This window comes from Bos indicus x Bos taurus, chromosome 29 (assembly GCF_003369695.1).
Source record: "Bos indicus x Bos taurus breed Angus x Brahman F1 hybrid chromosome 29, Bos_hybrid_MaternalHap_v2.0, whole genome shotgun sequence".
NCBI classification, from domain to species: Eukaryota; Metazoa; Chordata; class Mammalia; order Artiodactyla; family Bovidae; genus Bos; species Bos indicus x Bos taurus.
In genome coordinates this window covers 7,712,966-7,736,734 of record NC_040104.1, presented here as the reverse complement: position 1 = coordinate 7,736,734, position 23,769 = coordinate 7,712,966, and the positions used below count along the sequence as shown (strand labels likewise).

The 23,769-nt window shown below is 50.1% G+C and overlaps 1 protein-coding gene across 1 annotated transcript; it reads left to right on the top strand.

Annotated features, from left to right (window-relative positions):
* Window positions 1-1,025: 1,025 nt before the first annotated feature.
* On the top strand, window positions 1,026-23,710 carry LOC113886461 (solute carrier family 22 member 20-like). Its single transcript, XM_027532667.1, has 10 exons — window positions 1,026-1,400; window positions 1,481-1,584; window positions 3,196-3,350; window positions 6,433-6,601; window positions 7,741-7,864; window positions 8,849-8,964; window positions 14,232-14,446; window positions 16,772-16,880; window positions 17,084-17,287; window positions 22,873-23,710. Exons 1-10 carry the CDS (start codon window positions 1,026-1,028, stop codon window positions 22,967-22,969), a joined length of 1,668 nt encoding a protein of 555 aa, XP_027388468.1. The 3' UTR covers window positions 22,970-23,710.
* Window positions 23,711-23,769: the final 59 nt, after the last annotated feature.

The following is a 23,769-nucleotide window of genomic DNA, read 5'->3' as shown; positions in this document are numbered from 1 at the left end:
GAGATAAAAGTAGGTTGAGTTGGGGGTAGAGGAGGGGCTGGGAGCAGTGCCGCGAGGGGAGAACCGCAAACTAGGGCAGCACCTGCAGGGCAGAGACTGATGGAGCCAGGTGGGGGTGGGGACTGCCCTTGGCCCCGGGAGCCCCAGGCGGAGCCCCGAGTGGCAGACGGGGCCTGGAATCTGCATTTTTCCTTTGGGAGTCCCTGGGCCGGTCTACTGGGTCTCGTCAGTAAGGGGAGTGGCCCGTCATTTCCTGGGCGCCAGGGCTGGTTTGTGAGAGGAGGCAGGTGGAGGGCCCCACCCTCTTGGTTCTCTGTAGTGGGTTTCCTTTGATGAGAGGCTGGGACACTGTGGGTGCCCAAGCGTGGAGGCCCTACCCCTCACCCACCTCCAGCCTGAGGGTGCCTGGGGTGGAGGCAGGGAGAGCAGGCCTTCCTCGTGGTTGCCCTATTTGGGCATTTTTAAAGGACTTTTTTCTGAGTATCTCCTGTGCAGCCCACAACTTCCAGGAAAATGGGGGAGAGGCAAGCAGCAGTAATCGCTGGCACCCCCTTACATGATCTCCAAGCTTTTAAGGCTCTGGCCTCAGGGGAGACCAGTGACAGGCCTGGGTCCCGTGCGCTGAGGCTGGAACTGGGCTCCTGAAGACGCCTCACGGCAGCCTCCAGAAAGAAGGGGAGGGTGACGATGGCGCTGCATTTACGGCTGGGGTCCCCCCATGAGGGCTGTGGGCAGGGGCCTGGGCCTGCAGATCTGGGCAGGGGGCTGTGAGGCGGCCCCCTGGGACCCCTCACTTTTCTAACCCGGGAGGTGAGAGATTAGGAGAAACGAGGAGAAAGGGCCTGGCAGCAGGGGAGCCTCCAGACGTGGGGACGCCCCAGGCCTCCTGTGAGGTGTAACTGGACCCCTGTGAGTTCCGGACACGGGGCATCTGCGGTCCTAACCCCGGCCTGTTCCTCCACCTCCCAGGGCCCAGCCCCTTTACTTAAGGCCCCACACCTGGGCCTCAGGACAGGCCCGGGGCCATGGCCTTCACAGACCTGCTGGACGCCCTGGGTGGCGTGGGTCGCTTCCAGCTCGTCTCCACGGCCCTGCTGCTGCTTCCCTGCAGCCTGCTGGCCTGTCACAACTTCCTGCAGAACTTCACGGCCGCCGTGCCCCCTCACCACTGCCAGAGCCCCGCCAACCACAGCGCGGCCGCCGTCTACGGCTCGGGGGCCTGGCTGAGAGCCACCGTACCCCTGCACCCGCTCGGGCTCCCCGAGCCGTGCCGGCGCTTCACACGGCCTCAGTGGGCCCTCGTGAGCCCCAACACCTCTGTCGACGGGGCAGCCACGGAGGGCTGCAAGGACGGCTGGGTGTACGACCGCAGTGTCTTCCCGTCCACCATCGTGACGGAGGTCAGGTGGGGCCAGGGGCTGCGGGGTTGGTGGGGGCTGCACCCCAGGCCGAGGCTGGAGCGTCCCTCCCTCCCCCGCAGTGGGACCTGGTGTGCGAGGCCCGCACCCTCCGCGACCTGGCTCAGTCCGCCTACATGGCCGGGGTGCTGGCAGGCGCCGCTGTGTTTGGCAGCCTTGCAGACAGGTGAGCCTTTGGGGGCGAGGGTTTCCCCAGTCTGTTCATTAATTTTTCTTTATTAAAGTTTATTTTAAACTAAAATTTAAAATAATATGTATTTTAATGTATTTAATATGTATTTAAAATATTTATTTTAAAGTAGATATATGTATTATATAATTTATTATATAATACATTCGCATGGTTCAAGATTCCAGAAGGTACAAGTGGGTATGCAGGCCAGCGTTCTCCCCTCTGCCCTGCACTCCAGTAATTCCTCTAGGGCAGCCTGGTTCTGTGTATCTCACAGAGATGTTTTATGATTTTATACAATCCAAGGCTGGGCAAGCTGCAGTCCGTGGAGTCGCAAAGAGTCGGGCACGACTGGGCGACTGAACAACAGTCTTGAGCACGCACATGTGCTCCATCACCCTTTTTCATACAAACGCGGGCACAGCCCACACATGCTTCTCTATCAAGATTTCATTTCACTTCATTCGTGGCCTCTGCGTGTTGCTTCAGACAGCTATCCCATCCTGCCTACATCCAGGCTGCACTCCACTGTGTGGGTGAGCCACTGCTGACTACCTGAGGGTACAGAGACGCCCCGAAGTGCAGCGCACACCATGGCTCTGATGGAGTTGGCATCCTTCCCTCCTCTGTCCTCTTTCCCTTCCCTCCCTGCTTCGCCTCCCCTTCTCTCTCTCTCCCCCTCTCCTCTCCCCGCCCCACAGCCCCTCCTCTCAATCTTCAGGTTCTGGGGTCTCCAGGACTGCAGACCCACACCCTGGACTGTGCTGTGTGCCTCAGCCGCCTCGTGGGTGGCCCTGTCATAGCCCCTGTCGCCCTGTGTCATGACACATTGGGTCTTTCTCTGAATGAGCCTGTATCTTATGCATAGTGTCTTCTTTGTCACCAGCCCCCAGCTCAGACCTACCCCTTAGAGGTCATCAATGGACATCTGTGCAACAGAATCAATGAATGAATGATGGAATGAATGAGTGTAACATGCGGTGTGTGAAAAAGAAGTGCTGCCCACCTGGCCAAGCTAGGGCTACAGCCCTGGACCCTCACTTACAAATGGGGCAATGCCAAGGCCCTGCTTCCCTGGCCTTGGATTCCTTTACGGTATAACAAGCCCCACCTCACCCTGGCCCCGCCAAAATGACCAATTCAAATGAAGACCGGCTCCTGGGGTCCTGCTCCCATCAGCCTGGGCCCCCTCAAGGGCTCACACGCCATGAGTTCTGGTTCGAGGGCTACCCCCTGCCAGGAGGTCACTCAGGGGACCCTCTCATAACCCTCTGCACCAGCTTCTGGGCCTCTGCAGAATCTCTGCCTTCCCCCAAATCCTGGGAGAGTGGGGTCTTGGTCGGGAGCTAGAATTCTCCTTGAGTGAAAGAACGAAGGCAGGAAGGTGTCTCTTCATCCCCGCGCTCCTTCCACACCGTGTTCTCCCTCCCTGGCCTCTGCCAGGGCCTGGGCCCCAGCAAGTGCGCTTCTCTTAGGATGAGTGGCTTTCAAATTGGTGGGTAGGGGGTGGGGATAAGTAGCTTCCTCTCATCCTCCCTCCACGACAGCCATGGGGGAAGCTGCTGCCACCTCGGAACCCTAACCTGGGCTTATGGCCTGGCTCAGGCTGGGCCGCAAGGCCCCCCTGGTCTGGTCATACCTGCAGCTGGCAGTTTCGGGGGCGGCCACGGCATACTTCAGCTCCTTTGGGACCTACTGCTTCTGCCGGTTCCTGATGGGCATGACCTTCTCCGGCATCATCCTCAACTCGCTCTCTCTGGGTGAGTCCAGCCGTGGAGGGGACTGGAGGGGAGGGGCCTGGCAGGGGCAGGAGGGCAGTGGCAGCCCCACTGGTGCGCCTCTTTCCCATTTCCTTGTGGTGGGATTCTCATCTGGTGACCTCAACTCACAGCCTCCCACCAGGGTTCTCAGGAGACCTGGGTTCTCAGCGGGGCCTGCCAGCAGTGAGCTGGGAACCCTGGGTTGCGATTTGCATGTCTGCGAGCTGAGAGGGCTGGGTTCCCTTCTTGTGTGAATTAGTCAGCAATAACCACTTACTAAGGACCTACTGTGTGCCAGGCTCCTGTGGGGCTTAGCGTGGGGACGTGGAAACGAGGTGAGACACAGGGTCCCCGGGGTGGGTGGCAGGCATCCCGAAAGTATGTGGATCCCAAAGAGGCGAGGCTTCCCCTTGGGGCCTCTGGCGGCCTGGCCTCCTGGGTGCCAGGTGGGAACATCCCCACCCCACACTGACAGGCTCAGTTGTCACTCCAGGCTGGTTCCAGTGGCTGTGGCAGAGAGCCGTGTGGGCAGAGGAAGCCCAGCCTGGACGCAGGCCCGCCCCCTGCCTCTAATTACTTGGTTTGTTGGGGTCGTTTTTCCCAGGGTAGTGGGGAATCTTGGGGCCGGAGAACTAGGATGCTCCAGGTCACACTCTGGTCACCTCTCCTTCCCACATCCGGACATTGAAGGGTGCTGAGCTCACGGTGGGACCTCAGCAAACCCCAGCCTACCTGCCTCATCCTTCAGGGTGGGCGTCCAGCCATGGCTCATGGAATCTAAAGGCAGAAACAGTCGTCCCAAATCCATCTCCTGCTAGAATCACCTGTATAATACACATGCCTACACACACACATACCCCATATACACACATTCTGACATACACACATGCACACTTCTAACCACAACACACACCCCTGCACAATATATAATGTGTATATTGTATGCACAATTGTGTACACCTCTACACATACACACATACCATAACACACACGCATATACACATACTCCTACATACAGACACACACATGCTCCTAACCATTACACACACACCATACACACTCCTACCCACAAGACATGCACCATATACACACATCCCTACACACACACACACGAACACACACACACACACACACACACACACACACACACTACTAGGTGTGGGAGGTGGAGACCAAGTAGATCCTGCTCTGAAGAGCCCATGTTCTCCTGCAAGAAGACAGATAAACACAAATAAGCGAACTGCGTAGTGTGTTAGAAGGTGATAAGTGTTACAGAGCCCAGAAAGGGGATGAGAGCGGCCAGGCGAGGGGCTGGGCGGTGGCGGCCTGAGGCGGAGAGAGCCTGCAGTTTTATTGGCTCAGGGCAGGGCTCGCTGAGAAGGGGTCACTTTGACCAAAGCTTGAGGGAGGTGAGGGAAGGGGACCTGTGGCCACCGGGGGGGAACGTTCCAGACAAAGGCCCTGAGGCAAGAGTGTGTCTAGAGGACTCAAGAGCAAGGAGGTCCTCGTGGCTGGACAGAGCGGAGGTGGGTGACAAGCAGGGCTGGGGCGACGGCCGCAGATCCTTAGGCCTGGGCCTTGAAGGACGTTGGCTTTGACTCCGAGTGAGGCAGGAGCCTCTGGAGGGCCCTGAGCTGAGGACAGGCCTGACTTGGTCCCACTTGGCATCGGCCAGGACCCCTCAGGCTGCCATGGGGCTCGAGGACAGGAGCAGGAAGGCCGGTCTGAGGCTCATCCGGTCACCTGGCAAGAGGCGAGGCTGGAGTGAGCTGGGGTTAGCACAGGGGGAGGCAGGAAGGTTCAGTTAGGCTCTGAGGTTCTGCAGGGAGAAGCCACAGGGCTTGCCAATGGACTGGACACACGAGCTGGCTGCTGCCTGAAAGCAGCATCCTCTTCCGTTTATTCTGGTTGCTTCGTGAGAGTGTGCCTGCTCTATGTCACCAGGCCCCCACGGATGGACATTTAAATTGTTTCCAAGCTTTGCTATTTGCAAAAAATCATGTAATTAAAAGGGGCTCCCCTGGTGGCTCAGATGATAAAGAATCTGCCTACAGTGCAAGAGACCCGGGTTCGTTCAATCCCTGGGTCAGGAAAATCCCCTGGAGAAGGGAATGGCAACCCACTCCAGTATTCTTGCCCGGAGAATTCCATGGACAGAGGAGCCTGGCGGGCTATATATAGTCCACGAGGTCACAAAGAGTTGGACACAACTGAGCAACTAACACAGACAGACACATGCGTAATTAAGTCTTATATTCCCTTTCAACCAACTGTTCACAGCCTTGGCCCGTTTTTCCTTTTGGCGTGTTAGTTGTTTTCCTATTGATCTGTAAGAATTCTTCCCAGATTAGGGAAAGTCACCCTTTGACTGTTATTTGAAATGGTATTTTTTTTTCCTGTCTTTTTTGCTGAAGCTATGACTCTGCTTACAATGGGTATTTTTTTTTAAGCAGAGACTCCTTACTTTTATGCAGCTCTTTTTGGTTTTCCCTTTTGTTGTCTCTGGGTTTTGTGACATTCTTGGAAAAGCCTTTCCTGACTCTAAGATTGAAAAGACATCTAGCATGGTTTCTTCTAATATTGTTATGCTTTTATTGTTCTATTTAGCTCCTTTTAACATGTATGTATTTATTTTCGGCTGTGCTGGGTCTTTGTTGCTGCACAGGGACTTTCTCTAGTCTTGGGCGATGCTCTAGTTGCAGCGTGCAGGCGTCTCACTGCAGTGGCTCCTCTTATTGCGGAGCAAAGGCTCTAGGCTCAGGCTTCAGTAATTATGGTGCCCAGGCTTAGTTGCCCCATGGCATGTAGCACCTTTCTGGACCAGGAATCGAACCCGTGTCCCCTCCCTTGCAAGGTGGATTCCTAACCCTGGACCACCAGGGAAGCCCTACATGAAGCTCTTTAGTCCACCTGGCATTTGTCTAACGGTAAGGACTGAGGTTGGGACATCTTTGTCCGTGCTCATGCCTCTCTGGAATGATTTCCAGTGGCCACAGAGTCATTCTAAAGGAGCGGGGAGGCTTGAATTAAACACCCACGTGAGCAACGAGCCCCACTGAGCCTGGCGTGGTTTTCTCCGCAGTCGTGGAGTGGATGCCCACCCGGGGCCGGACCGTGGCGGGGATCTTGCTGGGGTACTCGTTCACCTCGGGTCAGCTCATCCTGGCGGGCGTGGCGTACCTGATCCGTCCTTGGCGGTGGCTGCAGTTTGCGGTCTCTGTCCCCTTCCTCATCTTTTTCCTCTACTCTTGGTACGTTCTGAGCAGAGAGGGCTGGGGCAGAGTGCACCTGTATAGCCAGGCCCTCACCTGTCCCTGGGGGAGCCTTGGGGTGGGCAGCGACTGGAGTTTGGGGGATGTGGTGGGGACGTGCAGAAGTGAGGACATGGGCTCACGAGGACCATGCATGGCTGTGGGCAGGTTCAGGATAGAACCCCTTACATTACTGAGGGGCTCCAGAACACACCGAGAGTTTTGCCTTCATCAGCTCCTTTGCGCCTCACAACAACCCCAGGGAATTTTATAGGAGGAGCGATGAGGCAGCCCAGGTGGATCCATGACTTCTTCAAAGCCACATACTGGGAGAGACTGGGATTGCCATATACAAGTTAGGGCTTCCTGGTGGTTCAGATGGCAAGGAATATGCATGCAGTGCAGGAGACCCAGCTTCAGTCCCTGGGTCAGGAAGAGTCCCTGGAGAAAGGAATGGCTACCCACTCCAGTATTCATATCTGGAGAATTCTATAGACAGAGGAGCCTGGCAGGCTACAGTCCACGGGATTGCAAAGAGTTGGATACAACTGAGCAACACACTTTCACTTTTTTTCCATATGTAAAGTAATAACAAATAAGGATCTACTACACAGGATAGAGAACTCTACTCAGTGCTCTATAATGACCTATATAGAAAGAGAATCTAGGAAAGAGGGGATTTAGGTGTATGTATGACTGTTTCACTTTGCTGTTATGGCAGAGAGTAGCACAGCATTATAAATCAACTGTACTCCAGCAAAAATTTTAAGAAAAAAAGAAAATTAACTACAACAAACAACCAAAGGAAAACAAATAAAAAAGCCATTTACTGGGGTCAGAACCAGTCTCAAAACCAGATCTGTGGACACCTGAAGGCCCATGTCGTCTCTGAATACACTGCAGAGATTCTCTGAGAGATGTGCTGCAAGAAAGAGAGGCCGCATGTCCCCCAGTTTTCCCGATTCTGCTGACAGCAAGGGTTTTTCCTTTTTTGGGGTCCGGAAGGTGAAAGAAGGTGTGCTCTGGTTTGAGGAATGGCATGAGTGCCACTCGGCCCATTCAGTGCCCCGGTGGCCATCAGAGGGCATCACAGGGGCCATTTCAGTGCCACTCATTCTCCATCCTTCTCTTGGTCCCAGGTGGCTGCCAGAGTCGTCTCGATGGCTCCTCCTTCATGGCAAGACCCAGGTAGCTCTGAAGAACCTGCGGAAGGTGGCTGCGATGAACGGGAGAAAGGAGGAAGGGGAAAGGCTGACCAAGGAGGTAGGCAGGTCTGCTGCAAGTTAGGGGAGCACCAGTTTTCAGTCTTGCTGGCAGCCTCGAGATGTGCTGGGATTTGGTGACTTGCCAGGACTCACCATCCAGGTGAACAGGCTGAGAATAAATAGAGTGGGAAGAGCTCCAGTGGGATGAAGATGTTTAACCACAGAATGGCTCTGTGATCTGGGGTAAATCATTTCACTGTTTTGTTTATCAATCTGTCCATTCATGGGATGGGGAAATAACCCATTCACATTTAGCCAGAAATTCAATAAAATAAAAATAAAAATCCTAAGATGAAATTATCAAATAATCAATAACAAAAGTACTATTTACTATGCATACCATTTATGATAAGATAGCTACTATTTATTATAAATAAATACATTTATCGAGCCAGTTGCTTGGTACCGTGCTAAGGGTTTTCTGTACACAATCTCATTTAATGCCTCACTTTTTTCTTGTTGGCTGCTCTGCGCAGCTTGCGGGATCTCAGTTCCCAACCAGAGACTGAATGGGGGCCGTGGCAGTGAAAGCGCCAAGTCCTAATCACCGAACCACCAGGGGATTTCCTAATGCCTCACTTTTAAAGATGAGGAATCTGATGTTTGGATTACCAAGTCACCCAACCCTTTGGATCCAGAGGGAACAGGCAGGGAAATAATAACTTACGCAATCTGCTTAAGAAAACACAATAGGAGGTGGCAGAACCCCTGGGAACCTGCCTCCTTAACCACCGGCTGAGACTGTCTCAGAGTTGACACCAGGAGTGGGGTCTGAGGGTGCCCCTGATTATTTCAGCCTAATCAGTGGGCAGCCCAGGAGCCCTGGGACTCAGGTTGGAGGCTCTGCTTCAACTCAAAGTCCTGGAACCAGCCTGGGGAGGAGACAAGGGTCAACCATCCTGCCAGGGCTCTCGACCTTGGCCCTCCCCTAGGAATAGGATCGCAGATCCCGCCTCCCCCTGATCAGACTTTCCTTGCCCAGGTGGTGAGCTCCTACATCCAGAGTGAGTTTGCAGCTGGTCGCCCCTCCAACTCAGTCTTGGACCTCTTCCGAACCCCAGCCATCCGTAAAGTCACGTGCTGTCTTATGGTGGTCTGGTAGGTATTGGGCTCCTGTCCAGGACTTTGACCCAAGGCCAGGACACGCCAGTGTCCCCACTGACAAACTCTCAAATACTTAATGCAATGCACAGAGGGCCTTGTGAAGTCAGTCCTGTTCCCTGTGCTTTTTCCCATGTCTTCCGAGTGTCCAGGGTCCTCTGGGCCCCTGCTGGTTGCTAAGACCTAAGGCCGTGCATAAGATAGCCCTGCTGACCTAGGGAACCCACATCTAGAGATGGGTCTCACCCAGCTGGGGGCACCGACTGAAATCAGCCAGGCAACTTGAATAAAATACACCTAGTTGTATCCTAATATGCCTCCAGAGGATTCTGGGAAGTTCCCCACTCTGGCAAAGCACTTGTGTCCCTGTGCCCTGCAAATGTGGGGTTGTCCCCACACTGAGCATTCAGAGGGCTTCTGCCCCAAAAGTGCTGCCTGTGAGGCCGTTCTGGGCCTGGGCAGCCAGAGAACTCCTCAGGACCCAGGTGCTGGGAAGACCTTCAGCTAGGGCGCTCACGTCTTCACAGGCCACTCCTTATATGCCCCACTTTCTAATCCCCAGTTGAGCACACGCATTATTAAGCAAAGGATATGAATGGAAACCAGTTAATTTTTGACTGGGTGTCCCTCAGCCCTCTCAACAATCACTTTAGTTTTCATATACTGTATTACTTTCATGTTGCTATGTAACAAATGACCACAACAGCTGAAAACAATACCATTTTTTTCATTAATTGAGTTTCTTTAATGAAATATCAATGATACAGAAGTACATTTGAAGTCTTAAGAAATACCCAGGTTCAATAAACTAACAATGTCTTTTAAGCAACAATTTCCCCCTTTTTTAAATTAATTTATTTTTTTAATTGAAGAATAATTGCTTTACAGAATTTTGTTGTTTTCTGTCAAACATCAACATGAATCAGCCATAGATATATGTATGTCCTGTCCCTCTTGAACCGCCCTTAAAACAATACCATTTTTTAAAAGTTCATTTTGTTGAAGGATAGTTGGTTTATAGTGATTTACAGTGGTTGTTAGTTTCTACTGTACAGCAAAGTGACAGTTATATTACATATATTTATACATTCCTTTTCATGTTCTTTTCCATTATGGTTTATCACAAGCTATTGAATACGGTTCCCTGTGCTATTCTGTAGGACCTTGTTGTTTATCCATCCTATATGGAACAGTTTGGATCTGCTAATCCCAAATTCCCAGTCCAACCTCCCCCTCCTCTCTTCCCCCGTGGCAACCGCAAGTCTGTTCCCTACATCCTGAGTCTGTTTCTATTTCATGGATAAGTTCCTTTGTGTCATATTTTAGATTCCACACAATATCCATTTATGAGCTTATCGTTGCGTAGGTCAGAAGTCCAGGCACAGTATGGTTGAGTTCTCTCTTCAGGATTTTCGTACAAGGCTGAAATGAAGATGGTGGGCAGGCTGCATGGGAAGAATTCACTTTCAGATTCATTCAAAGTGTTGGCTGCGTTCAGTTCTTTGTTGTTGTGGGACTGACATGTTCATTTCTCCACTAGTTGTTAGCCAGGGGCCACTCCGGGAGTTGGTGATGGACAGGGAGGCCTGGTGTGCTGCGATTCATGGGATCACAAAGAGTTGGACACAACTGAGGGACTGAACTGAACTGAACTCTCAAGTCATTGAGGCCATTTATATTCTTGCCATATGGCCACCTCCATCTCAAAGGAGAATTTTCATCACAGCAAATCCTTCTCACATTTCGAGTCTCTGACTTCCCCACCTTTGACCTCTATATCCAGAATTAAAGGATTTCTATGACTAGGTCAGGTTCACCCAGAAAAATCTGTCATTTTTCTCTCTTATTTTTTAAACTGAAGTACATAGCTGATTTACAATGTTATGTTAGTTTCAGGAGTACGGCAAAGTGATTTAGTTATACATTATTTTTTTTTTAGATTCTTTTCCCTTATAGTTTATTACAAAATATTGAGTATAGTTCCCTGTGCTGTATAGTAGGTCTTTGTTGGTTATCTATTTTGTGTGTAGTAGGTATATATGTTAATCTCAAATTCCTCCACTTTTCCCCATAAAAACTGTGAGTTTCTTTTCTGTCTGTGGGTCTTTCTGTTCCATATATAAACTCATTTGTATCATTTGCTAGATTCCACATATAAGTGATATCAAATGATATTTATCTTCCTCTGTCTTACTTCACTTGACGTGATAAACCTACCATGTTGCTGCAAATGACATTATTTAATTCTTTTTTGTGGCTGAGTAATATTCCACTGTATAAATATACCACATCTTCTTTATTTTATTTAAAAAAATTGTATTTATTCTTTTTTTTTTTTTGGCTGCACTGAGTCTTCATTGCTGCAGTGGCTTTCTCCAGTTTCGGAGAGCAGGGGCTGCTCTCTAGTTGCGGCACACGGCTTCTCACTGCAGCGGCTTCTCTTGTTGTGGAGCACGGGCTCTAGGGCATGCAGGCTTTAGTATGTGGCACACAGGCTCAGTTGCTCCACAGCATGTGGAATCTTCCTGGGCCAGGGATCGAACCCATGTCCCCTGCATTGGCAGGTGGATTCTTAACCCCTGCACCACCAGGGAAGTCCTACCACTTCTTTATCCATTCATGTGTCCATGGACATTTTGGTTGCTTCCATGTCTTGGCTATTGTCGATAGTGCCCACAAGAATGACTGTTACCTTTTCCTGAAGTTTTTTCTCCTTTTCTCCATCTTCACTGACTCACACGGCTGGGGATAACCGGGAGGGATGGCAGGAGTTTCTCAGTAAGTGGTTTGGGGGCTGATGCTGGGCCCTGGTAGGAGAGAGCCCACTGCCACTTTCTGTTTCTCCACTTCCCCTCTCCCTACACTCCTGGGTCTGTGCCAGCATGTCCTGCAGAGAAATAAGACCTATGCAGGTGGGTCATTGAAAGGTTGTTGTTGAATCATGCAAAGACACCGGGATTCTTGGCCCCCGGAGGAGAAGAATTCAATCCAGGGCCAGAGACGAGGCTTGATCGCTCAGAGCTTTGGTGTAATAAAGTTTTATTAAAGTATAAAGAAGATAGAGAAAGCTTCTGACATAGGCATCAGAAGGGGGCAAAAGAGTACCCCCCACCCCCCGCCCCGGCCCGGCTAGTCTTCAGCTGGATGTTATATAGTCACTGCTGCTGCTGCTAAGTCACTTCAGTCGTGTCCGACTCTGTGCGACTCCATAGACGGCAGCCCACCAGGCTCCCCCGTCCCTGGGATTCTCCAGGCAAGAACACTGGAGTGGGTTGCCATTTCCTTCTCCAATGCATGAAAGTAAAAAGTGAAAGTGAAGTCGCTTAGTCGTGTCTGACTCTAGCGATCCCATGGACTGCAGCCTACCAGGCTCCTCCATCCATGGGATTTTCTAGGCAAAAGCACTGGAGTGGGGTGCCATTGCCTTCTCCGATATATAGTCACTAGCAGTCTGTTAATGAAAGAAAGGAATGTCTTAAAATTCAGAATGGCACCAGGCCCCTCACGCATAAGGTGCATTTTGGGATAATCTTGGCACCAAATGGTTTATCCTGGGCCATAAAATGATTAACTTGAATCTTGAAGAAGGGCAGACCACCGTACAAATAGTTTCATTTACATAGATTAAGGGAACAATATCTGAGTATAACATACTGGTGTGTCAAGTAGGTTTTGAGCCAAGAGGTGGAACCGACTTGAAGACAGAGTTTGGGGTAAATGCATAGCACATTAGCATCGCTTAAGACAAGCATTTCCATAAGAAAAAGGCATTGGTTATCTCTAGGTTTGAGAATAGTTAACTTCAGGTGAAACCAGGTGTCCTTATGGCAACACAGTATTTGAAGAGAAACCTCCTTTTAAATTTGTACAGAGAAGGAAAAAAATATCGCTAGTTTGTTTCCTCCCGCCGCTTAAGAGAGAGAAAAATGTCTGACACTTGCAGGCTATTTCCTCCGTTTGAAGACCCCTGGCCTTCCTGCCTGTTACCCTCTCATCATGAGGGCCCATCTCAAGCCCCTTCCTCAGGGACATTTTATTTTGTTTCATGTCCAGAAAGTGTCATAAAATACACATAACATAAACTTCAGCATCTTAACCATTTTGGGGGGCATGTCACGTGGCAAACGGGATCTTAGTTTCCAAGGATCAAGTCTGTGCCCCTGCAGTGGAAGTGTGGAATCTCTACCACTGGGCCACCAGGGGAGTCGCAGCATCCTAACCGTTGGTAACTGGGCGGTACCTACCACATTGTTGTACCACCGTCAGCAGAACTCTTTTCGTCTTTCGACACTGAAGCTCTGTACTTATTAAACAATATCTCCTCCATTCCTGCTCCCCCTCAACCTCTGGCAACCAGCATTCCATGTCTGTGGACTTGACCACTCTAGGGGCCTCCGGTAAGTGGAATCATACGATACTTATCTTTTTGTGAGTGGCTTATCTCGCTTAGTATAATGTCCTCAAGATCCATTTGTGTTGTAGCATAGTCAGGATTTCTGCCTTTTTCAGGCTGAGTCATTGCATGTGTAGACCACTTGCTGTTGATGGTCACCCGGCTTGCTTCCACATTTTGGCTATTGTAAATGACACTGCTGTGAACATGGATGTACAAGTAACTCTTTGAGACACTGTCTCAGGGACCTCGTAAGTTTCTGTGGAGACCCCAAGTGTTGGAACTCCAGGCCAACAGAGTCAGTTTGGCTGTGAACCCCGAGATCTTAGCTCCCCGGCCAGGGATCGAAACCAGGGCACGTTAGTGAAAGAGCCGAGTCCTAATCACTGGTCCACTGGGGATGTCCCTCCCTCCAATTCTTTTTTTTTTTTTTAAGAATAACAAAAATATTTTACTAAAACATAGGATTTACAGAAGTTTCCAGACAAGCCATATAAAACAGTCACAAGCTTTTTCTTGAACCTCCCTTGATAATTCAGGACATAATTCTTGATGTCCTGTCCAAATCAGATCAGCCGCTGAAGCCTGGAGACGGAAGGGCTGGAATGGTGCTGGCTGGACTCAGGGTGGCTGGAAAGGGATGTGGATGGAGGAGCGTGGGCTCCAAGGCCAAAATCAGAGGCTTAGGAGACCAGGAGGCAGTGTCCTGCCAAGCCAGGGGATTTTTGCTCCCCCCTGATGTAGTCAGGTTCTGGGAATATTTTGATGGTAGAGCCAGCAGAGGAGTCCTATGCTGTTCACCCTTGGGTGCCCTCAGATCCCGGACAGTGAGCTCTGGGCTGAAGCAGGACCATTCTGCCTCCTCTTCCAGGTTCTCCAACTCCCTGGCTTACTACGGCCTGGCCATGGACCTGCAGAAGTTTGGGCTCAGCGTGTATCTGGTACAGGTCCTATTTGGCGTCATAGACATCCCGGCCATGCTGGTGGCCACCACCACCATGATTTACGTGGGCCGCCGGGCCACAGTGGCCTCCTTCCTCATCCTGGCCGGGCTCATGGTGATCTCGAACATGTTTGTGCCGGAAGGTGAGCTGCCTGCTTCTGCCTTTGGGGTTGAGGGTTTGAGGGGCAACAGACACTGTGCAGGAACAAGGCTGAGGGATATTCTTCTGGATCTGGAAAGAAAGTGACTATAGACTACTGGAGTTTAGCACTAGGACCTAGTGACTCAGGAGAAGGCAGTGGCACCCCACTCCAGCACTCTTGCCTGGAAAATCCCATGGACAGAGGAGCCTGGAAGGCTGCAGTCCATGGGGTCGCTGAGGGTCGGACACGACTGAGCGACTTCACTTTTACTTTTCACTTTCGTGCATTGGAGAAGGAAATGGCAACCCACTCCAGTGTTCTTGCCTGGAGAATCCCAGGGACAGGGGAGCCTGGTGGGCTGCCGTCTATGCGGTCACACAGAGTCGGACACGACTGAAGTGACTTAGCAGCAGCAGCAGCAGCAGGACCTAGTGACAGTATCACAGTGGAGAATCTACAAAGGACATGAGTCTTCACCCTCAGAGCGTTTACTGTCTTGCCAGAGAGATTAGAATGATGGATAAGAACACCAGGGCTGCCCTGGTGACTCAGATAGTAAAGAATCTGCCTGCAATGCACAAGACCTGGGTTTGATCCCTGGGTTGGGAAGATCCACTGCAGAGTGGAACGGCTATCCACTCCAGTATTCTTGCCTGGAGAATTCCATGGAGAGAGGAGCTTGGTGGCTATAGTCCATGGAGTCACAAAGAGTTGGACACAACTGAGCAACTAACACCGTCACTTTTCACTTCACTAAGGTGAGCTGGAGAGGCAGAGGGCGGGCTGGCATGTCCCCCTGGAGCCTGGCTAGGCACTTGAGAGTCTGAACTTCCACCAGCCGGATCTGAAACAGTGGTTTGCAAAGCTGGCTGCAATCATCACCAATCTGGAGACCTTTGAAAACTCCCAAAGCCCATGGGCTCCAGGCCAAGGCAACCAGTCTCAAAGAGAGGGACCCAAACCTCAGTATTTAGTCCAATGATCACAGCATGAAGCCAGGCTTGCATATCAGAGGCCCGAGCAAAGCCAAGGGCCCAGCTGTGACCCCCAGTTCTGCCACCATGGCCTTGGGCGGGTTGTTTGATTTCTCTGTGCTTCAGTTCCTACCCTGAAGAATAGATGTATGTGTGTGTGTGTGTGTGTGTGTGTTAGTCGCCCAGTCATGTCTGACTTTTTGTGACCACCATGAACTACAGCCACCAGGCTCCTCTGTCCATGGGATTCTCCAGTCAAGAATACCGGAGTGGGTTGCCATTCCCTAGTCCAGGGCATCTTCCATTCCAGGGACTGAACCCAGGTCTCCTGCATTGCAGGCAGATTCTTTATTGTTCAATCTGAGAGGGGATGGTAGAATAGATTATTACTATTGAAATTTTGACTTATTTTCTTCCAATCTTTTTTCCTATTCATAGATTTTATACTTGACATATTTGAGATAAATATATACATAATACTATAAATAGGATTATATATGTATATACTGTACATAGTTATCTATATAAAACATATCTCTTTTCACTATTTGTTGTAACACAAATCTGCTTTTCCGCATTAATGCAAATGTTTCATGACCCTAATTTTTTATACTATTTAGTATTTAACCTGATTGGTGTTTTTCAACTCTAGCTGCACATCAGACTCCCCTGGGGGGTCTTTTAAGAATACCCAAACTTGAACCAGCCCCAGGAGGCTTTGATGTACTGGAGATGGAGCAGAGCGCAGGTGTGGGTGTTTATAAAATCTCCTCTCCTGATTCCAGCGTGCAGTGGGAGCTGCCCCCAATCCAGAGGACGTGCCATAATTTCTTTGACCATCACCCTGATGTTGGGCTTGTCATTGGAATTTTGCTGCATGATGAATAATGATGGTAACAGCAAACTTTCAATGACACTGAGCATTTTTCCCTCATTTTACAGATGAGGACAGGGAGGCTCAGAGAGGTTGAGTCACAGTGGCCAGGTCACCCAGCTGAGTCAGAGCTGGGTTGGAACCCAGGCCTAACTCTGGAGCTTGGCCTGCCTTTCCAAAAGGACTGTGATAGATGGAATAAGGCATCTTATTATAAGGAGGGAGGCAGAGGGCAGAGAAGGGCAGTGTGCAAGTTTCTGGGTCCCTGGAGGTAGAAACCCCCCCATCCTCCCCTCCATGTTCTGCAACCGGAGCTTCTACCCCCAGGGCTCTGCCTCCTTCTCCCTCTGCAGGTTCTGAGCCTCATCCACCCTCCTCCCCAGGAGTCCCCCCCCCTCCAGCCCCACCCTGCTGTGCCTTCCTGCTCCCCTTTTGGGCTCTGGGCTCCCCCTGCAACTCTGTCCCCCTGTCCCCCAGATATGCAGAGCCTGCGCACGGCCCAGGCGGCACTGGGGAAAGGCTGCCTGGCCAGCTCCTTCATCTGCGTGTACCTGTTCACAGGAGAGCTGTACCCTACGGAGATCAGGTGGGGACCTGGGGGCAGGTGAGGGGGTACACAAGGGTGCTGGCCCCAAACTGGGAGGTCCTCACTCTAGGCTGGCGCCTGCTGGGCTTGCTGAAGCAGGACCCGCTCTCTGTCCTGCTCTGCCCCCAACACCCAGGACCCGGCGCGCCGGGCCCTCCGGGCATCCAGGCCACAGCGGCTAACCCAGCCCCCTGCTCCGACAGGCAGATGGGAATGGGCTTCGCCTCGGTCAACGCCCGGCTCGGGGGCCTGGCGGCGCCGCTGCTCACCATGCTCGGGGAGTTCAGTGCCGTCCTGCCGCCCGTGGGCTTCGGGGCCCCCTCGATCCTGGCCGGGCTGGCCGTCTGCTTCCTGGCTGAGACGCGCGACGTGCCCCTGGTGGAGACCATCGAGGCGATGGAGAGGAGGTGAGGGGCCTCTGGGCACAGTCGAGGTGGGCAGCGGAGACAAGTGCAGGTCCTCCACGTGCCGCTAACACATGGTCTGGTGGCGACAACAGAGCCCAAGAGACCAGCGTGCTGCCCGCCTCCATTTTTCCACAGCGAACGGTGAAACGGAAATAAGAATAACCTATAGACCAGGAAAAAGAGGACGAGTTGAAGCGAAATGTGGCAGAGCAGTGGGGTGATGTTTAGCGGGAGGAAGAGGGGCCCCAGTTTGAAGCAAAGACCAGCCCACGAGGTTGTCCGCTGGCTGTCCACTTTGGCTCTAAGCTTTCTGGCAGCAGAAAGGGAGACCCCACATTGATGACTCTTTTCAGAGAGGACGGGGAACACCAGTTCCTCAGAGAAAAGGAGGTTTTTCTCAGCAGCTAGCACTGGAAGACGTGTCTCTAACACGTCTTCTCAGGGAGATCACTGTGTGAGCTGACAGGGATGTCCTTGACAATGTTTCTAAAATAAGACCAGAGGGGACTCGTGTGGCTTCTTGAGGCATTTCTCACCAACAAGGGCTCCAGGATGAGCCTCAGTTTTAGGATGCCAGGAGACCTCTCTGGGTCCAGCTTGACGCCACAGCTGAACCATCTGTGCCCAGAGGCCTGTGTGCATGGACTGTGTTTGCATCCCTTCAAAATAAACCCCCATGAAATTTTCAGGAGCTCCAGTGGTTAGAACTCTGTGCTTCCATTGCAGGGGGCACAGGTTCAAGCCCTGGTTGGGGAACTAGGATCCTGTAAGCCTTGCGGGATCCATAACCCAAACCATAAACATCCCATTTCTACCCTGAGCTGTGGACAAAGTCTGGATTCATGTAGATCAAGGATACAGATCTTGACAAGTCCTGTCAATTCTACCTCCAAAATATATTTTGAATCTGTCGATCTCTCTCCACTTTCCTGGCCACCATCATCTTTTGTCTGAACAATCACAAAAACTTCAGATCCTCCCCTGCCCCTCTCCTCTTTCCTCTCTACACAGGTGCTGGTGTGAAGGACTTATCCTGTGAGTAGAATCACAGCAGTTGTCTCCTCAGAACCCTTTCTTGGCTCTTTATTGCACTGAGGATAAAAATTGAAACCTTACGAAACTCTCAGGATGTGGTCCCTGCCCACCCTCCCATGTTCGACCCCTGCCCACCACCAGGGGTCCCTGTCTGGAATGCTCTTCCTTCTGCTCTTAGCCCCTACTCGTCCCACAGAACAGATGTAGGTCCATGTATCCCAGGGTCTAGTAAGCATTTGTCAATAACCCAGTCCGGAACCTGTTCGCAGGTGCTCTGAGATGTTGCCTGAGGGCCCCAGGTACTTGGAAGAGAAACTGGAGAAGTGTCCTTCCCTAATATGACAGAGAGAACCACTGTAATGGTCTGGCCTTGGCATTTTTAAAATCAGATTTTGCTTGCCCTGGCTATAGAAAAATCTGAGTAATGCCAAATGAAATTCTGGTTTTAGGTAATATACTTTCCTTTGACCTTGCCAGGAACAATTAATTATGAAACTACAGTATGTTGTTACTGGCTATGAACCAACTGAATTTGGGGCACCATTTGCCCTGAATAATTTTGATTTTTATAGCAATTGACAACAAGCGATTCTTTCTCACAGCGATCTACGGTTTGGGTCTGATCTAGCTGGTGCTGTCAGGAGTCCCCTCCTCCCAGGGGTGAGGAAGAGCTTGTGACTGCCACAGTACGAGAAGTTCTCTTAAGCATGACAGAGTAGTCCCGTATTTTGTGTTGCTTTTGTTGTTTATCTTTATAGTTGTATATATACATATGTATACACACATGCTTGTGTGGTTTGGAACAATCTCAAACAGAAGTGCTAGTGCTGGACAAAGAACTTTTCTTTTCTGAACCATATGGAGAACGTTGTTGAAATCTCTTTCAAATATGTTCGTGTGTAATTTTTCCAAGGGTGTTCTCCTGCATGAGCACAATACAGCCACCACATACAGTCAGAAAGTTAATGTTGCTATGTGACTACCATTTCACCCTCAGACCTCATTCAAGTCCTCCCCAACCACATCCTGTAGAGCAGGAGGGTCGGGTTCAGAATCACAAGGGGCATTTAGTTGTCGCGTCTCTTTCAGGCTGGAGTAGGTCCTTTGCTCTTTGACTTCCACTACTCCAGCAATTACACAGGATTTTATATTTGGAAGCACTAATAAGACTCCACAAAGCACACTTATTTAAGGTTGTCATAATTCAAAGGATACAATATGGCAGGAGGAAGAAAATATAGGCTAATATCGGGAAGGGCCAGAGCACTCAGTACACCTGCCAGGGTCCTCAGAGCCGCTGGGATGCCATTCATTCCTGCATCACAAGCCATCAGGATGTGGGTCTCCATCTCAGGGAGGCAAGCACAAGCTTGCTGAAGGGTCTTTTCCATTCCGTTGGTCATAGCCCAAACCAGCCTGTGTAATCTGGTAAGCCGGATGTAGACCACAAATCTATAATTTTCAATCAACAGTGTAGACAGGCTGGTAAGAGGCTGCCTCCAACAGGAGATTTAGACTTGACCAGCATATTATAAATGATAGAAGCTAGTACCTGGGCTTCTTCAGTGGCCAGTCCAGGGTTCTTCTCGACTATTCTTGTCCAACCAAACATGAGATGGCAGCATCTGGACTTGCTCTGGTTTGTTGGGGAAGGAGAGGCAAGAGACAGCCTTTTTGATGAGACAGTTGAGTGGAGTTTCAGCCATTTAGACAATAAGAATTCAGAACTTCTCAGCCCCTCTCATTTTTCTGTTTCTAATCTCATCAGATAGTTATGAATGCCGGTCACAGGCCTAGGATGTTAAAGATTAAGGTGAAAAGAAAATGCCTGTTTCTAAAGTTCAAGTTGCTCATCCTCAAGACCCTTCATCCATCACGAGACCAGATACTGTTTCTCAGAGTATCTGAATGCCTGATGTGGTCCAGGGCTCAGCCCCAGTTGGGTCTATGCCCTAGTTTGTTGGAAAAAATAGCAAAAAAGCAGTTGACTAATCCTGTTTTTTTTTTTTTTAAAGGCCCTTTTATGTAAGAATAGAATATTCACAAAGAAGGAAATGCCAGTAGGAAGTAAACAGAGAAAAAATATCCACTTCAGTCATAATCAGAGAAATGCAAATAAAACCATATGATGTCCTGTTTTAAATATTCACTAAGGAAACATTTTCAATGCAGGAGATGTACAGATAGCAAGGAGGAAACTCCTGCAAGCTTTCTGGAAGGTTCTTTGGCATTACTGACCATGAGTTGGAAAATTTTTCACAAGCTTCTAGGCAGCAATGACATTTCCAAGACTCTGCCCTAAAAAAAGTAGCTGAAATGTGGACAAAGTTTATTTACAAGGATATTCATCATCATGCTTAATGTATCAGAAAAAAATGTCAACTCTCCAAATATCCAGCAATTTAGATAACCTATGATACACTGTGCACCAGTTAAATGTTATGCTGACGAGGAGTGTTTAATGGCATGGGGAATGTTTACAACATTCAAACAAATGTTTACAACATACAAACAAATGTTTTCAGTGTATTATCATTAGGATATTTTCCTAATTATGTCAAGAAATAGAGACTCAAAAGAGAAAAAACGTATATTAAAATGGTGACAGTGGTTGTCTCAAAGTATAAGTGATATTTTATTTTTTTCCTGGCTGCTTTATATTTAGAATTTTTTTCTCCAAATTATCTGCATTGAGCAGGTTTTCTTTGGTAATCAAAGAGATGAGTCACACAGTGAAAAAAATTGTAAGAATTCAATTAGGCCATTTCCCATTTCCCAGGCCTAGAAGTGAGGGAAGGAGCTGGGTGAAGCTGAAGCTCCCCTAAGCTTGTGAGGTGTCAGGAAAACCCGGAAGAGAGGTAGCCAGGCCTGAGAAAGTGCCAAAGGTCCAACCAGTGACCGTCCATGAAGCTCTTCCCACTGGTGGGGGGCATGGAGAGGTGAAGGGTGGAGAGAAAAGTTCAGCCTTTCAGCAGAGGTCTGGTTTCCACCAAGGCCAAGGGCCAGGCTCTTGGTCAGCTAGGACCTCTGGCTGCCCTCCCACCCATAGTGAGCACCAGCTGCATGGCTGACCCAAGCATGTTGTTAATGCTTACCTTGAGAGTGTGGAGTCCTAATCATTGTGTGTGTGTGTGTGTACTATATTTCAGATATATATATTTTTTATACTGTATTTCAGATACTTAAAAAAAGAAGACCATTGATAATTCCCTGGGGATCCAGTGGTTAGGACTCCACGCTTTCACTGCTATGCTCTGGGTTCAGTCCCTGGTCAGGGAACTAAGACTCTGCAAGCTGCGAGGCACAGCCAAAAAAAAAAAAAAAAAAAAAGACTATGAATTACATGAAGAGGCTGCCTCTGGTTGTCTTTGCTCATTTGATGAGTTTCAAAAATAACACTGAGCAAGCCTACCCATTGCAGCAGTTGAATGTGGAGAATGTCTGCCTCTGGGTTTTTAGGAATCATCTTTGAAAGGGAAGAGGAATCTATCAGACAGAATTGGAGAGAACCACCTCTCACTCCCCACCACAGGCACTTAGCAGGCAAAACCAACAAGCTTCTGTCCCTCAATGACCCTGAGGGACAGAAGTCAGGAAAACGAGGCTTAATGGGCAGAAAAGAGAGATGCAGAGCAGTAAAACGAGAAGAAAAATGTTTCTTTGTGATTATGTTAGGCCATGACCACACAGACACAAAGGCTTAAACCACTGAACTAAAAAATCAGAAATAGAATAAGTAAGGATTAAAAATAAAAAAAAACACTGGTGAAATGTTTTGAATATGCAACAAGTTCTAAAAATGGAACCAGCTGAAACTGGACAGGAGAATCTGGCAAGCTATGTGAGTGATTAAGACAAGAAGATAAGAAAAACTAAGTAGAAAAATAGACAGTTCTTAGTCTGTTCAAGAGGAGGATGAAATAAACCGAAGGAGGTCAGAACACAAATCATTTCAAAGACTAGAGGGTTGAATAGGAAACAGCAGCAGAACTGGATGTGATCAGGGACAGGCAGCCCTGGGGACAGCCCTCGGGCTACTGGGAGGCTATTGCAGTGACCTCCCTGCCCTCATCCTCACCTGACTCCTCCCTCCCTGCCTCCTGAACGACTGACCTCTACCTGGGCCAGGGCCCAGTCCCTGGGGTCTCACTGGTGCCCCTGGTCCCTGGGCAAGCCCGGCCCAGCAGCAGAAAGTGGGCTGAGCCTGGTGCCCTGTTCACCAGCTGTGTGACCTGGGGTGTGTGTCTGGCCTCAGGTCCTCATCCGAAGACTCTTTGACTTGGCATCCTTTCCAAGTCTGGCTGATACCAGCCAGGCCAGCCCCTGGTAGCTGTGGACCTCAGGAGAGAGCGAGGAAGTGGATGGGACGGTGGGAGGCACCTGCTGAGGTTCCTCACAGGGACGAGAGGACGGGTCACCTTCTTTGGGGACTTTGGGACAGCGGAGATACACCTCCTGTATGTGGAACAAATACACCCTTGCCCACAATGCTCGCAATCCCTACCCCTCATCACCTCCTTTTAATGTCATTTGTCTTTTCATTTCAACAGAGTCAAAGAACGCCTGTCTAGGAATGATGCAGAAGAGAAGGGTGAAGAAGTTTCTCTTCAGCAGCTGGGAGTCTCGCCCCTCAAGGAAACCATCTAAGCTGCCAACAGCCTGGCACTTGCTGGCAGCGCCCCAGCCAGTGTCCAGTTTCCTCCAGTTTCTCCTGGCGCTGATGGGGACAAGACTGGCTGAGGACTAGGGTGACTCTGCAGAGCCATGAGAGAGAGCTGCCCTGACAGCAAGGCTGGGGCTGCTGGAGAAAACCAGCCAGCAGCGGCCCGCCGGCTTTGTGAAAGTATAGAAAAGAGAAACTGTGCCCAGGGGCCCAAGAAGGCACCGTCTTCCTTTCCAATCCCTGACTCTGCCCCTTAAAATCCTCTCTGTTCATCCTTGTCCCACGTGGAAATGCCATGTCTTTGGAGGGTTAAGGTGATGTTTCTGCCCCTCGTTGTCCCTGGAGCAGCCCCTGCCTGCTGGGTTCCGGGAACTTCAGGACTCACTGCGCTCACTCATTTGGCATTAACTCTTTCCTGCCTTATATGATTAAAGCTCTTCCCTGGTGTGTGACTTGTATCTTCCCCTGGCAAATGTCTCCCCAGCAATGGGCCTGGGAGACAGTACAGTCTCCACACACAGTTGACGAGTAAATGATGCAGCCAGACTCGGGCGATGGATAGAGACCTCCACCCGTCACTGGCATTCCTAGCAATTCCACTTTGCAGAAATGGATTGTGGTTCGGTTTCCCAGGAGTCAAGCAGAAGATCGAGTCCCTGGTATGACACAGCACCCCTCGGAGCTCAGATCCAGTATTAAATATATTTTGAAAGATTAGAGACAAGTTGGAGAAGGCAATGTCAGCCCACCCCAGTGTTCTAGCCCGGAGAATCACGTGGACAGA